The sequence below is a fragment of the Carica papaya genome, chromosome 6 (genome assembly GCF_054855325.1).
Source record: "Carica papaya isolate Zhongbai chromosome 6, ASM5485532v1, whole genome shotgun sequence".
Taxonomy (NCBI): Eukaryota; Viridiplantae; Streptophyta; class Magnoliopsida; order Brassicales; family Caricaceae; genus Carica; species Carica papaya.
In genome coordinates this window covers 171332-186575 of record NC_142314.1, presented here as the reverse complement: position 1 = coordinate 186575, position 15244 = coordinate 171332, and the positions used below count along the sequence as shown (strand labels likewise).

The window sequence follows — 15244 nt, the reverse complement described above, 5'->3', positions numbered from 1 at the left end:
AAGTTTGTTATGATTTCCGTCTAATTAATATAATACCAGAGCCCAGGCCCTGAAGCCCGGCCTTTTCCTAAGAATAACAACTGCGGGAAGAAGAAAAAAAAAAAGCAAGAGGAGAGACAGAAAGAGAGAGAAAGAAGAAATCAGACGAACAGAGGTACTGCTTCCTAGGTTAAAATAAACGGAATGCTAATGAAATATAACGCTGAGAAAGAGGGTTAAGGCACGAGTCAGTACTAGTCATGGCGGAGGAGGCGATCTTAGGATACTTGGAGAACCATGAAGAGATCGCAGACTCCGGTGAGTTCGCAGCCACTCGAGGCATCGATCACAACGATGTTGTCAACGTCATCAAGAGCCTACACGGTTTCCGCTACATCGAGGCCCAGGTAACTCCCTTCGGTAGACAACCACAGAACTACCTCAATTATATATGTAAATATCCACTATATAAAAATATGTGCATTATGTGAACGTGGGTAATCCTGAACCTGTTGCCGGTAGCTTAAGGGAAGGTTTGGAATAATCCAGGATGGAGCTAAATTGATTTTTGCATTTTCTTTGTTTTCTGGTATCTTTTGGTTGGCTCCAAAAAAAAATACGAAGCAAAGTTCATTTATGTCTGGTTGTTGAGAAAATCCGAGAGGAGTAATAGTGTTATTATCATTTCTTTATGTCCTTCTCTGGTATGCTTAATGCATTGCATTCTCTGTTATTATTCTGAGACAACTATAAAGCTTGATAATAGTTCATATCTAAGCAGATTTCTTTTTTCAAAAAAATAGTTAACATAAGGAAGTTTCTTATCTGGATTATCCACTTAATTTGGATATGGCGGAATTTAGTTGACGTATTCAAATTGAATTGTGGGTCATTTTGCTCACTTAAATGTTGTACAGGACATTAAAAGGGAGGCGTGGGTGCTTACAGATGAGGGAAAAAAATACACCGCTGAAGGATCACCTGAGGTACAGCTGTTCTTGGCTGTGCCTCCAGAGGGTAGCATATCAAAAGATGAACTTCAGGTATTACCACCCTTCTTAAAGTATCACTGTTTTCTGTTATGGCAATGTTGGAGGTTTTGGTGTCTTTTCTATAACTAATTTTTGCCTCAAGTGTTAGAAATAGTGGTACAAACATTTTATGGTTTCGTGCTAACACTTATTGTAGTAGCTCCTCAAGTCTTAATACGTTTTTGGTGGCAACCTACATTTTTGCAGAAAATGTTCGATCCCTCAGTGTTCAAAATAGGTTGTTCACAAGCTGGGAAAAATAAATGGGTGGAAATGGGAAAGCAAGTATCCAGGAAGGTAACACACTTGGAATTGACCTTTTTGGTTTAGGTTTTAGGCAGTTGGACTCAAGAATTTTTACTCTTTATTTTGTTTGTTTACTTAGTGGGGCTTTCAGTTTTCTTGGATGTATTTTCTAAATGCTTTATGGCGAATATTTCTCATAACTGCTTTTGTTTTTAAATAACTTACATGCTTGGAGTTAGTAAGGTTTCTTTTTTCAAAATTTAATGCGTTTGTTTGGTATAAGTTGCACTTGTGGGTTCTGATGCGTTAGTTATTCATTGTTACTGTTATTCTTAAGTGATTAGTTTGTTGTAGGTTCAACATGTGGAAGACAAGGTGAAAGATTTACTTTTGCGGATACAAGATGGACAGGTGTGAATATTTAATGTCAGTCTTATATCAGTTAATAATAAACCATGTTTTACTTTCGCAATTTTCTTGGGAGCTTCAATGATGGATTTTTGAAGAAGAAGGTGTTAAAATGCAAAATAAAGTTCTAAAGAAAATGAAAGTTCCATTAAGGATTTGACCTCAAGCTATTTGATTAAGAGTCAAATTCTTCTTAAATGATTAATTCCCTTACTGAGGACATGCTAGTATTTTCTTCTACCACCCAGACAAGTTATGGATAGCATATGGCAGGTTGCCACTTATTACGTTGTAACTGTGAACCCTAGAACTACAAAGGCAAGACAAGGTTGCATTTAAAAAAGAAAAAAAGAAGAAAAAAAGGCCATGAAGTCTCGGACAAGGTTGCATAAAAATAGGCGAGACAACTTGACCATACATGTTGGGCAAGATGGAATACCTACCAAGACTTATTTTTAGGTTGCCTTTACGTATTTTTGCATGTATTTGAATTTTACAAATCCTATTTGAATTCGCATCTTAATTTTACTAACTAGGTTCAACTTGTCTCCAGGCAATTGACAAAGATGGAATCAATGCTCTCAAAGCTAGAAAGCTTATTGTTTCTCAGTAATCATTTTATCTGATCTTTCTTGATTTATTTTGAGTTTCCTTTCTAGTTCTCTTCATTTCTTTGGTTAGGATCTGAGTCTTTCTTCTGGATGTTACTGGGATTCGGTCTGGGAACTAGTGTTGGTTCCCATCTTCAAACAGAAATGTGCCTAACCTTTTGGCATTATTGATATTGCTCATGTTCTCTCACATTATTGTTTCAATTCCTTTCCAGGACATGGAAGGGCTACTCATTGAGAAAAGGACCCAATTATGCTCCAAAAAGAAAGAAAGTTGCCACTGATTTGACTCGTGAAAATCTCCAGAGGTACCTTTCTGGTGTTTAGATGATATGAGAATATCCATGGTTTTTTTTCTGTGTTGCAAATTATATATCTTGGTCATGTAGTTCAACATCTTTTTTCATGAATATAGTATGGCCCAAGTCTTTTTCCTGCTAAATAAGATGCAGATTGTCTACAGTGAGTTTGTGCTGCTAAGTTTAAGCAATTAGAACATATTAGGTGGTGAAATTTTAGAATCGGTGTTATGCTTAATGGTTTTGTCCTATTTTTGCTTGGTACTGCCCTACAAAATATAATTTCTATTTTCCAGGAGTTCAGTGTCCTGCCTACTAACACCTAAAATAAAGCTGGGAAGTAAAAATTACTATATTTGGAGCTAATATATTATACCAGTTGGTCATACCTTGGACACCTCGGCCAATGTTTATGAAGAGTCAAAGACAGTTCTCTGGTTAAAATATTTGAATACATTCTCTTTAGTTTCCCAACTGTGCATCTAATTTGAGTAACATGGAAGTGGATAATTATTCGTGGAGATGCTGCTGGCTGTTTAAACATATTAATGAATGTAATGTTGTATTTTAAGGGGGGACTGGAAAGAATTAGAATTCAAAGAGTATAACTTCAATGCTAAAGGACAGCCTGCTGAAGCAGGCCATCTTCACCCTCTACTCAAGGTAAGAATGAAACTACTTTCCTTTGTTTTTAGTCTCATTTGCAATTACAGTTTATTTGATTGATGTTAAAACTGTTGCTAAATACACCAAATTCAATAATGTTAATAGGAATCTATTCTCTGGAGTGAAATGGCTGTTTGGTCAGAAGAAAACTATTAACAGTTCCTTAGGCACTATATCATGTAATTAGTGATGGGATTAGGCTTTTAAGTTTCATTAGAGTAATTGAGAGTTATGTTCAATTGTTCATTAACTAGTTGATAGTGGCTTAACATGTTGACATTGAAATCAACCACTCAGGAGGATCCCCTGCTGAAGTTTTTTGGTCATGAATAACCTTACCACTTTATGACTACAGCAAGAACCATGTGTTAATTAAACTATGTAGCATATGCAAATTTGAAAGTCAATCAACCTTGACCATTGATATTTATAAATTGAAAGGCATGAAAGGCAAGAACGCCTGTGATAATTTCTGCTTCAAATGAGGATACCATTATCTTTCAGTCATTATGCAGCAAAATGGATATGTCACTGGGGATGTCTTGTTATTATTAAAAAAATAACTCACCATACATGTGTTTATGCATATGTATAGTTTTGAAATATTTTGTCGAAAATTGACTGATGCATAGAGTATTATTTAGCTTGGGATCGCCATATAATCTCTTTTGATTTAAAATTTAAATTTTTGTGGTTTATATGTTTTCAGGTGCGGAAGCAGTTAAAAGACATATTTCTTCAGATGGGGTATGCTATTAATGCATTATTGAGTTTAGTTCCAATTTTCTATTCAAGTTTCATATTCATGGATAGTCTATTTAACTAATTGCAGATTTGAGGAGATGCCAACAAACAATTTTGTCGAAAGCAGGTGGACAATCTTGCCTTCTCCATTGACATGTTTTTCTGTCATAAGTTGAATGTTTATTTAGCTTTTGAAATCTGATATAATTTTTAGCATTTTGTCTTAGTAATTACATTATGATTAAAAGCATCTAGTTGATTGCATTAATATTGCAGTCTTAAGAATGTTTGGACAGATTGTCATAAACCAATTTTTCAATTCTTGTAATTTTTCTGTTACTGATAGATTTAAGAAAACCTTGCCAAATTAGCCCATCCTTATCTCTCATGAAAATTGGATACTTATAGTTTATGATTTTAGAAATGAGATATGGAAATAATGATATTACCCTTCTGTTTGAACTTGTAGTTTCTGGAACTTTGATGCATTGTTCCAGCCACAGCAACACCCAGCTCGTGATTCACATGATACATTCTTTCTAAAAGGTTCAATCTGTTTTGAACTCTTAATTACTAAATTTTTCCTTCCAATCTCCAATCTCCTTCTGAAAATGTTTGGCATGTATGTCTATAGCTCCTTCCACTACAAGAACGTTACCTGAAGATTATGTTGAGCGGGTTAAATGTGTTCACGAGTCTGGTGGTTATGGATCCAGGGGGTATGACTTTTTAACCCTAATTTTCCTTTTGATATTTCGTCTCTACAGGCATTGAAGAATTATTCTTATTCATTTGATTATTCCTTTTTTCTTTTCAAATAAAGATATGGATATGAATGGAAAAGAGAGGAAGCAAACAAAAACCTTTTGCGTACTCACACCACTGCTGTTTCCTCCAGAATGCTTTATGTACTAGCACAGGTTTGATTATATTTCAATTATTTTTTGATCATGTTCTGTTTTATCCATTTTTCCCAAGTCTAGGGGTATCTCATGCACACATATTATGGCTATATAAATCTAGAAAAGAATTTCAAGCTCATCTTGGTGCTTCTTTTTGCTCTTGCTGCATTACCTTCTGGTTTCTTAATTGAAATACTCTGTCCAGCTGGTGTGCCTAGTAATGGAATTAGAATGGTAGTAATCTGATTTCTTGCCACCATCTCTTGCAATCATGCTTAGCATTTTGATCATTTTCCAACCAAAATATCTGCATCTTGTCATTTGTTGAAAGATGGAAATCTTATTTTGAAGTAACTATTGTGGAAAAACAGTTCAGGTAGACTCTTCTGTTTGTAATGCCTTTCCTTCATAAGTATAAATTAGTTTTTCATTGAAAAAAAGCATAAATGTAAAAGATGTAACCTTTATTCTCTGCAGTGTCCTCTCTTGTCACAGTATTTGGCTCTGCTTGATTTTTTCTGGCCTCCCTATTCTATGTGACCATGTGGCGCACACACTTTACAGTCTCCTTTTAGTATATATACTAAGTGAAACCTGTGCTGTTTTTTCATTTGGCTATAACTTTTTCAGATCTTGTATTTTGTGTTGTCAGTTATTTGCCAGGATATTGTTCATTATATTTATAGATATCTGCATCCATTCTTCATTGATCTTGTGTACAGAAACCTTTTGCTCCAAAGAAATACTTCTCCATAGACCGTGTCTTCAGAAATGAAGCTGTGGACCGAACACATCTTGCAGAGTTCCATCAGATAGAAGGTATTGTTAAAGCTAATTTATTGCACTTGTGATTGGGACTTCCTTTATTATTAGCTTAAAATCTGAGTTTATATTAGGTTAAGCTTTTGTAGAATTCAAAATTCCATGGACAGTTTGGCACTTTCTAATTATGTGACCAATCTGGAACATGAAACATCTTTTTATATTCAAATGAAAGTATGAAAAGTCACTTGCAAGGCGCCAGGGTGTGCAGAGAAGAGAATTTGAGAAGGTTACCCACTGGTTGCATCAAGGTGGAGCTTTTTTTTTGTCTGGGAAGCAGTGAGAGGTTGTACACTAGCTATAGACCACCAATGAAGAAGGGGGAAATAGTGAATGGATGCTACTTATGCAAGAGAGTTGCAGAGTCTGTCTAGCATCTTCTCTTGCATTGTTGTCCTTTTTCCCTACTAGCTTTGGTGGTTGGCTTAGAGTAGATTGGGGGTGAAGTGGTGTTTGGCTTTTTCTTTTTTTTTTTTTTTTTTTTAAGAAAAAAAAAAGAACTTAGGCTTTATCCCCTTTGGCTACCTTATGAATTATTCGAAAAGAAAGAAACAAAAAAACTTTTTTTGAAATAAAAGAGAAGTAATATTATTATGCACAAAGGTACCAAGGGAGTACCACCCAAAAAATATAAAATTAACAGTCTATCAGGTGGTTCATAACAGCTCCAAAATCTTCTCAATCAGTTATGTCATGACCAATCAAAATAAAACCAAAAGTTTGGAACCATCTATCCCTAATATTTACAGTGTCTGTTTCAATACCTTCAAAAGCCCTAGCATTCCTCTCCCTCCAAACTACAAGAAACAAAAGAACTTTTGATGGTATAGGATTGTCTTTTGTTAGAATTAGAGATACTTGGTTCCAGACTTTAGGTTTTTTATCAAGAGTCATCCTCTTTATAACTGTGAGGACTTGGGAGACCTAATTGATATTTTGATAAATTTGTAAAGTTTTAATATACAAGTTGCACTCTCTTGGTACTTTTGAATACTATACTTTTTCTTTCCCAAAAAAAAAAAAGAAAGACCTTCTCTATCAAGTGGTGGATGAACTTTGAGTGAAAGATTAGGAGCCACTGACCTCAACTCCAGAAATGGGAGCTGGGTATGGCATGGTATGAATAAATTCATATTTTCATGTGTCTAAGATGTCAGAGTTCTCAACTTTCTCATGTTGGATTGCAAGTTCTTAGTTCGGACCTTGTTCAATTTAACTGGAAGTAATTCTTCACTTTATTATGTTATGAAAGAGAGGAAAATCATTTTCCTGTTGATAGTGTCCTACAGGCCACATCGAGGTTAATGCTGTGACCATATGGAATAGAAAAAGATCCAAGCTGTCGTTGAATCAGCCGTGTCTTGGTTTAGACTGGCTTTATTTGAATTATATGTGCCAACTCAATGAGCTTTTTCGTTTTGCTTTTGGTATCAGGTCTGGTCTGTGATCGAGGGCTTACTCTTGGTGACTTGATTGGAGTGCTACATGACTTTTTCTCACGTTTAGGTAATCAACCAGAACCCTGCTTCAGATTTAATTCCGTTGCTTCTATGCTTCAGTTCTGAATACGTTCGTACTTTGTTTGGATCTCTTAAGGTCCAATACACAAGTTGTTAGTTTCTATTTGGTTTTTTTCTTTTTTCTTTTTTTTAATTGAGGTCTACTGTTGTAGCCTGGTATCAGTAACCGTGCTAATAATCCATTTGACAAGAATTAGATTACTTTAATGTTGGCGGAGATCATTTTTAATTGATTTTATTTCTTTCTCAGGAATGTCGAAATTGCGTTTCAAGCCTGCTTACAATCCATATACCGAACCAAGCATGGAAATATTCAGGTAGCAGTTATTGATGTATTTTTCATTAAGGGAGCTGGTGAATGTTAATAGTTCAAAATTTATGATAGATCTTCTCCTTTTTCAAGTTATCATGAAGGTTTGGGGAAGTGGGTGGAAATTGGTAATTCTGGCATGTTTAGACCAGAAATGTTGCTTCCAATGGGACTTCCAGAAGATGTTCGAGTCATTGCATGGGGTCTTTCCTTGGAAAGGTAAGAACATTCTTTTGGTCTAGAAATGACAGTCAATATAATCAAGTGACAACATGAACTCTCCTAGTTTAAGCACTGACCAATAGTTGATATTGTCTTTTAACATTTTTGAACCAGACCGACCATGATATTGTATGGGATTGATAACATCCGAGATCTATTTGGCCACAAGGTACAAGGCTAATGCTTTCCCCAACTGCTAGAGATTGACGATACAAGATGTTCTTTGAAACAAGTTATCTTACTTAATATCTATCGATCTTGCAGGTTGATCTTGACCTCATTAAAAGGAATCCAGTCTGCCGCATTGGAATCAACTAAATCAATGTTCTTCTTTTTTGTATCTCCCGTAATTTCTTTAACGTTATTTATTCGAAGAAACACGATCGTCCCAGAAATACAAGGAAAAGACTAACTACCGGATTAGATTTTTTGGGTTCATGAATAGGTGGCAAATTTTGGTTTTGGAGTGTCGAGTCAGTCGCATGCATTTGTCGATTCTATAAACTGTTTTGTGTCAATTTGCCATCTCTTTTACTTATTACATGGTTAACGATCCATAAATACCCAGAAGTTTCAGAGTGAAACATATTCTCCTTGAGTTAAAGCTTGGATTATGTGCCTAGTTGCCCCTCTTGGACTAAATTGCTTGAGGTGAATCATAATTGAAAAAGATAACACCAGATAATTGAGTTCACTCTGGATGGGTTTATGTCTGGAGTAAAAAACTATACCAAATGTATATTTCAATTTGAAATCAGAATATATATTCTTGTATGGAAATTATAACCTTTTGAATCTGGTGTATTATAATATATTTACATGGGATTAGATCATATTTTACTGAAAATATATATTATAAGATTATCTTTAAAACAAAAAACAATATAAGAAAGATTAAAAATAAAAATTTAATACATTAATTAGTTAAATAAATTATTGTTTTTGCTACAGTAATAAATTGTTTGAATTATAGTTATTAGATAAAAATACTTGTGAATTTACCCTGTAACCCCACCCCAGATCACTGGGATTATAAAAAGAAAATTTACCCGGTAATTAAATTATATTAACGATAAATTTGAAGTAAGAAGAATCCCACTACCATTTCTTTTCAATTCTCTCTTTCCTGGCTGCAGCGCCTCTCCTTCCCCTCCGCCTCTCAATCACTGCCTTTGCTCTCTTTGCTACCAGAGAAGCGGCGGCGACGCTGGCTGACGAATCGTTACTGTTTACCGTGAGTTTCTCGAACTCCTAACCCTAACCCCAATTTTTAGCTTTTCTGTTCTTCTCTTCTCAAACATCACTGTCACCGCTATTAAATTTACTTCCAGTTTCACTTAAAATAATTTGTTAACATCATATTTTTGTTACTTTCTCAAAAAATTTTGCTTCCAGTTTCGCATAAATAACTCTTTACATTATGTGATTTACTCCTTTTTTTTTTTTTTGGCAGTTTCTAATCGCTTTGCTTTGTGTTAATATCTGTATTGCTGGTAACGGCTCAATTGAGTTTACTTAAGTCCTAATCTTTTCCAAATAATTTCCTTTATGTTTAATGTTTACTGGTTCATTGTCTTTCCTATAATAACTATTTGATTTTGGATGCTATGATGCCTTTGTTGCTCATTTGTTGTTTGTTCGTAGTATGTTTCAGAGAGTTTTTCCGCTTCTGAATTTAGGTTTTATCAATAGAAGATTGGAGGTTGATTTTCCTTTTGTTAAAAGAAGTAGAAGGATTGGACGTTGTTGAAGGGAATTGTTTCTGGTTTACTTTTTTTTTTTTTTTTTGTTGTGGAGGTTAGTTTCTTTCTATCTAAAAGTATAGGATCGGAGGCTAAATGTGAAGGGATGCTCTTTGTCACTAGCTCATACTGCAAGCTAAAGCATGAGACTGTAGGTACTATATAATGTAGAAAACAAGAAGCACTGGACATGAAAGAGGATTATCTTCAAATTGGAAAGGGATATATACATCATTGAAGAGAAATTTACAAGTTTCTGTCATAGTAGCTTTATTTCTAGAATATTTAAAAAGTGTCTTGTTCTTGCTCTTCAGCTTAAAATGTATTTTAGGTATGTCAATCTTTTATAACATAAATGTAGAATCGACTGCAAATATTGGAACCCTGAATAGTCAGAGGCTAGGTGTGTCAATGGAGAGAAATGTGGAAGTTTCTGCTGTAGCAGCTCCTCTTCTAGTAGATCTAGAAAGTGGGTGGTTATTGTTCTTGAGTTTTTATCCTACCGTGTAATATAGACATGTCAACCTTTAAACAAGTGGTGAATTGTGGCCTTTCTCTGTAGGTGCCGGGGGCACATGAGTAAGAGATATAGAAGCCTTTCATTTTTAATCATTTTCTTTTTCAGGGGTGAGGTCGGGATGCATTCTTTGCTCTGTTGTACTATTTCATAAGTCTAACTGAAATAAGAGCACAAATGATCAAATCTTATATGGTTCTAAGTCACCTTGTGTCCCCTTGTCTTATATCTCATTGATGATTACTTTCTGCAGGGTTGTCATTGCAAATTGACATGATGAATTTTGGAACATCACTATGCAAAAGAATGAGTCTTAAAGACTTGGTCACAAGTGTTCCTGTCTATAGTGGTGCTAGTGGTACAAATTTATAATTTTTTTTTTTTTTATTTAGCATTTTCTTTATTTGGAAAAAAGGAGAGGATATCTGCCTACTTGTTCTGATGTTTTCCAAAACCCAATATAGATGTTTGTGGAGGAGGCTTGAGTCTGATGTTCAGGCGCTGGGCTACCAAAAAGACAGCAGGATCCACCAAGAATGGACGTGACTCGAAGCCCAAAAACCTTGGGGTGAAGAAATTTGGTGGAGAGGTGAGAAATCCTATTACTCAATGCTATGTAGTGAGACGTAGAAAATTGATCTACTGATTCTCTGTTTCACTTGTTAGAGAGTAATACCTGGAAACATTATTGTACGCCAACGGGGCACTCGATTCCATCCTGGCAATTATGTAGGGATTGGGAAGGATCACACGCTATATGCTTTGAAAGAGGGCTGCGTTAAGTTTGAGCATCACAAACTGAGTGGACGGAAGTGGGTGCATGTCGAGCCTAAGGAAGGTCATCAGCTTCATCCTGTATATGCAGTTGCCACGGCATCTGAGTTGAAGACAGCGGCAGCTTGAATCTTGTTGTCAGTGCTTTGGGTTGAGTAACAAGTGGTGATGTTTTTCATATGGATTTTGTTATTTAGATGTGTCGGAAACCAATTCAAATCCCCTAGATGAATTTACTTGTTAATCAACACATGAAGTGTTAACTCATATGCCATGCAGCTCAAGACATTTTATTTCTTATTATATTTTCCAATTAATTATTATAACATCAATGATATATGCAAACTAAATTGATGGATGAATTAAAATTATGATTAGGTTATGTACTGATAACTGAATAATGCTATAAGAGCTAAAGAAAATTTTATCCAAATAAACCAGTTGTTGCCGTGGATTAACAGAACAAATTACTACAGAAATAAAGAAAAATTAAAAATTAAAATTAAGATAAATATGTTGAGGTTAAACTTCGTCTAGCATACACATGAACATTCTGTTACTTGTGAGAGAAAATAGTTACTGCCAGTGTCTTCCATTTACATCGAAAAGGACAATAAAGTTTATAATCTTCAGTTTCACAAACTTATTCCGTCATCTGTATTGAGAAATTGACTATGATCAGTCACAGAAAGAATCTTCATTTTCTGAGAAATCAACCATTTCATTGCTTCCCATGGGGTCATCATCAGCCTCATAGGAGTTTGTCAGATCATCATGCACGGTGGTGGTACCGGCTTCAAACCTACACCGCCTTTCCACCTTATCTTCAACCCTCTTCTTGAATTCATCATTGGTGCAAGCCAGCATGTAGCGCAGTTTAAAATTGACCCGATTCTCTACCATAATCCTGTGTCTTGGTATTATTCGACCATCTAAGGAATAGCTGAAGAACCTGAAATATTTGCTCCATTAGTCTGTCTAGAAAAGAAAACTGAAGAATATATGAAACATAAGAAATACTAGAATTTTGACAAGAATAAGTTCCCAAATTTTCATTATAGTTCTACTGATAATTAAATTAAGATGACTATGTGATGAATTTGATTCAACCATAGTACAATGGCTGACTTTAAGAGTTACCACAGATATAGTGATGCTATTCACCTTGGAAACTCAGTTAAATCCTCCAAAGTGCGGACCATTGTCCTTCGAAGATACCGGTACTTTGCACGGAGGATATCTGTATTGTACCGGAGTAGCATGGGAAAGTCAGCAATCATCTCACCTAGCTGCTGAAGTCGAATGCCAAGTGACAAGAAATATTTCACATTGACCTCAAGTTTCTTTGCTATGCTGCATCCCAAGAGTTCCGGGCCCAATGCTATAACTTTCCCAATATCCCTCTCGCTTACTCCAGCTTTGGTCATTAAGAATACGACCTGTATGAATACAACATATTGCAAAAAAACAAGATGTATCATTTACAAGAGCGGGAAGCTTCTATGCTTTCTTTATGGAACAATACCCCAACTGAAGCTCGAGTCAACAACACAACTCTGCAAGACAGGAAATAAAAGGAAGCCACAACAAAATCAGCAAAAGACCAAGCACAAACCACTGGCCGAATTTTCTTGTAAAGGCTGTATGTTAATAATGGAGGAAATTTTGCAAGCATGTTGCCTATAGCATCATCAGGAATGCCTATGTCCTGAAAAAATCGCACCTTCAAACCAGAAAACAAACTTGTGTCAACAGTCTTGCCTAATAGTGTAAGATAAAACACACTTCTGGTTCATTTTATGAGCTATTATGTGAATATATAAATCTAAAAGCTAAACAGCAGACTGGCACTCAAAATTAAGTTGAAGCTATTATCCACCCGTAAACAGTATACCTTTGGCACAATGGTTGTCTCCAAATCAACACAGAAAACCATGGGTTTTATAGTAAGCATTCTCCTCATTCCATCCCTGGAAATTCCAAGATAGTATAAATACTTAAGAAGAGGCTCCCATTTTTTCTCAATGCTGCAACACATTAATTGTGGCTTAAATGCAAGTAATCTCCCCACTTCTTCAGTAGTAAGGCCAAACTCCTTCAAATAATGGACCTGGATGAGCAAGAGCAACATCTCACTTTTATAGCTAGACCATGTGAATAGGAGTACATCGAACCAAAATTTTCTGAAATAGAAGGGATATGATAAAGATGCGATTGCACCTGCACTTGTACTTAAAAAAATATTCATGAAAACAATGGGACAAATGCAAGTAGCACACATTCAACAGACCAACATCTGAGCCGAGGATTGTAAAAGAGTCCAGGAATGAGTACCTTTTGGCTCATGTCTTCCAAGGTAAAGAAGCCAAGTACCTTGGGGCAATCAAAGACCATAGTGCCAAAATCCTTCTCATTCATTCCCATATCCATGTAAAACTCCACCCGAGTTTTTACTTCTTCCATACTGAAACACAACAATTCAGGACATCTACTCATCACAAAACCCATCCAATCCCTCCTCACTCCCGTACTCTCTAAATACTCAACAAGTTCATCTAACTCTGCATCTGAACGCTCCAAGATATTATCACCTGATCTTGTAAGCACAACCCCAAGAAATTCACCCTTCACATGGATAGACTTGAGCCACTCAACCAGACGTCTTATTGAGTCGAGATTTCCCCTTGTGGAGCAAATGAGCTTTCCAATTTTAGGATATGACAAGTCGTTGTGCTTCAACCACCTATATTCCAAAACTCACAATCAATAAAATAAAAGTTTCCACTCTCTTTATCTTCTTCACATCAACAAGCCATCAAAGATAAATTTCTAATGTGGGTTTTGGATAATTTTGTAACGATTCAATGAGTTCGTAATCATTCCTTAACAAAGCTATACATCCCGCAAACACTGTAGACTGTCAAAGAGCTGCAAACATAACAATATGAAAATTTTCATAATTTGTAGGAGTAGTTGGCTGTGAGGATATTACCTTATAAGAGGAACAACATTAGAGTCGTGTATGACAGTCCTAGCTCGAACATTAAACGTGGACTCGGAAAACTCAGGCAGCCGCTTCAATGCCGCCGCCTCAATCATCACATGATCGATAAAATCACCCAACATATTAACCAAATTCGTGGAATACGTGATCCCAAACTTACCCTTTCTCGTCATGGCATCTTTAAATATCTCTTTAGTCACTTTCCTTCGAATCTCAAGTGCTTTCAAAATCGTCTCTTGGTCATCCGCATGTTCTTCTCCGTCTTCTCGTCTGGGAGTGAAAAGGGTCTGCAGAGGAGGGAGAGAAGAGGTGACGTCGAGGTCGGAAGGGGATTGAGCATAGATAGAGCCCGGGAATTGTGGGGTTCGTTTGGTGACGAGGGAGAGTTGAAGGAGCTTGGCTTTTTCCTCTGGTGGGATAGTGGTAAGAGTAGAGGCGGGTTCAGTTAGTTGCTCTGGTGGTTGTGGATATCGCTTATTAGGTTGTTGATGAGTGTGAGAAAGATGGTGAAGCACGAAAGAAGTGGATTTGGAGTTATGTGTGCGGAGAGTGGGGTGTGGTGGCTCATTGCTGGTGGGGTTTTGATGGTGTGCAGAATAGGATAGTTGGAAGGTAGACGAAGAGGAGGAGCAGAGACGGAGGTTAGTGGTGGCACAACAGTTGACATGGCATGGAGGGTAGTAGTGACCGGGGCAAGAGCAATAGACCATTGTTGAACAAGTATTCCCGGGGTGGGCTGTTGGATGCGGAGAAGAAGGTGGGGAAGCGGAGAATTCCTCATCTTAGATAAAATCTTATTTGTTAAAACTTTCAATTTGACGAGACGGTAATATTCACATATTTTAGATAAATTTTAAAAATTATTACATTATTAGGTGACAGATAAATTATTATATTTTTATAAAATATATTTAATTTTTATTTTTTAAAATAATTTTAAATTTAATATAATAATATATAATTATAATTTTTAATATATAAATAATTTTATTTTTTATTAAAATTAAATTAATATAATAATATAAATAATAATTATTTATTTTATTAAATATAAAAATTTAATTTAATTATATATAATAATTATTTATTTAAATATAAATTTAATTATATTCTTATTTTTTTAATTATATATTTTTTATATATTATTTATTATTATATATAATAAAATATATATAAATTAATAATTTGATTGAAAATACAAGTATAATATTCTGTCATCTAAACAAAATAGTTGTCATTAATATACATTAATACACAATCATTCAAATATAAAAAAAAAAAATTGTCATTTTCATCATATATTATTACTATTCAATCAATATTATTGTCATATATTAATTACTTATCATTAAAATTTATTCAAACAAAATCTTATAAGAGTTTAATATCTAAGTAGTAAGGGCATTGGACTCTGAATCCAATAGTTCGATACTCTACTCGGTGAGAC

At 35.3% G+C, this 15244-nt stretch overlaps 3 protein-coding genes across 5 annotated transcripts; 2 read left to right on the top strand and 1 right to left on the bottom strand.

Moving 5' to 3' along the window:
• The first annotated feature begins 84 nt into the window (after window positions 1–84).
• Window positions 85–8344, top strand: LOC110813752 (phenylalanyl-tRNA synthetase, putative / phenylalanine-tRNA ligase). Its single transcript, XM_022041006.2, has 18 exons — window positions 85–386; window positions 897–1022; window positions 1218–1307; window positions 1611–1667; window positions 2218–2273; window positions 2491–2583; window positions 3147–3237; window positions 3950–3987; window positions 4073–4111; window positions 4454–4530; window positions 4619–4703; window positions 4808–4904; window positions 5609–5705; window positions 7143–7214; window positions 7479–7545; window positions 7632–7757; window positions 7875–7929; window positions 8025–8344. The coding sequence occupies exons 1-18, from the start codon at window positions 240–242 to the stop codon at window positions 8076–8078; spliced, it is 1467 nt and encodes a 488-aa protein (XP_021896698.1). The 5' UTR covers window positions 85–239; the 3' UTR covers window positions 8079–8344.
• Window positions 8345–8785: 441 nt separating this feature from the next.
• On the top strand, window positions 8786–11093 carry LOC110813663 (uncharacterized). 2 transcript variants are annotated; one of them, XM_022040889.2, is made up of 4 exons: window positions 8786–8994; window positions 10273–10377; window positions 10484–10608; window positions 10686–11093. In XM_022040889.2, the coding sequence occupies exons 2-4, from the start codon at window positions 10293–10295 to the stop codon at window positions 10920–10922; spliced, it is 447 nt and encodes a 148-aa protein (XP_021896581.1). In that variant the 5' UTR covers window positions 8786–8994; window positions 10273–10292; the 3' UTR covers window positions 10923–11093. The 2 variants fall into 2 exon arrangements, with proteins under 2 accessions (XP_021896581.1, XP_088062882.1); XM_088206756.1 differs by lacking the exon at window positions 8786–8994 and adding an exon at window positions 9213–9253.
• Window positions 11094–11272: 179 nt separating this feature from the next.
• EMB2219 (Mitochondrial transcription termination factor family protein) lies at window positions 11273–14589 on the bottom strand. 2 transcript variants are annotated; one of them, XM_022041057.2, is made up of 6 exons: window positions 13786–14589; window positions 13128–13536; window positions 12688–12903; window positions 12319–12516; window positions 11958–12232; window positions 11273–11745 (listed from the first exon to the last, which is right to left on the bottom strand). In XM_022041057.2, the coding sequence occupies exons 1-6, from the start codon at window positions 14505–14507 to the stop codon at window positions 11472–11474; spliced, it is 2094 nt and encodes a 697-aa protein (XP_021896749.1). In that variant the 5' UTR covers window positions 14508–14589; the 3' UTR covers window positions 11273–11471. The 2 variants fall into 2 exon arrangements, with proteins under 2 accessions (XP_021896749.1, XP_021896750.1); XM_022041058.2 differs by having other exon boundaries at window positions 12409–12516; window positions 13786–14588.
• Window positions 14590–15244: the final 655 nt, after the last annotated feature.

Coding starts and splice junctions, on each gene's coding strand:
- LOC110813752 (XM_022041006.2), top strand. CDS start 240: ATGGCGGAGGAGGCGATCTTAGGATACTTGGAGAACCATGAAGAGATC. Junction 3,988..4,072: donor GACATATTTCTTCAGATGGG/GTATGCTATTAA, acceptor AACTAATTGCAG/ATTTGAGGAGATGCCAACAA. Junction 7,215..7,478: donor TGACTTTTTCTCACGTTTAG/GTAATCAACCAG, acceptor TTTCTTTCTCAG/GAATGTCGAAATTGCGTTTC.
- LOC110813663 (XM_022040889.2), top strand. CDS start 10,293: ATGATGAATTTTGGAACATCACTATGCAAAAGAATGAGTCTTAAAGAC. Junction 10,378..10,483: donor TGTCTATAGTGGTGCTAGTG/GTACAAATTTAT, acceptor AACCCAATATAG/ATGTTTGTGGAGGAGGCTTG. Junction 10,609..10,685: donor TGAAGAAATTTGGTGGAGAG/GTGAGAAATCCT, acceptor TTCACTTGTTAG/AGAGTAATACCTGGAAACAT.
- EMB2219 (XM_022041057.2), bottom strand. CDS start 14,507: ATGGTCTATTGCTCTTGCCCCGGTCACTACTACCCTCCATGCCATGTC. Junction 12,517..12,687: donor AGACAACCATTGTGCCAAAG/GTATACTGTTTA, acceptor TCTGGTTTGAAG/GTGCGATTTTTTCAGGACAT. Junction 11,746..11,957: donor GATTTAACTGAGTTTCCAAG/GTGAATAGCATC, acceptor CAAATATTTCAG/GTTCTTCAGCTATTCCTTAG.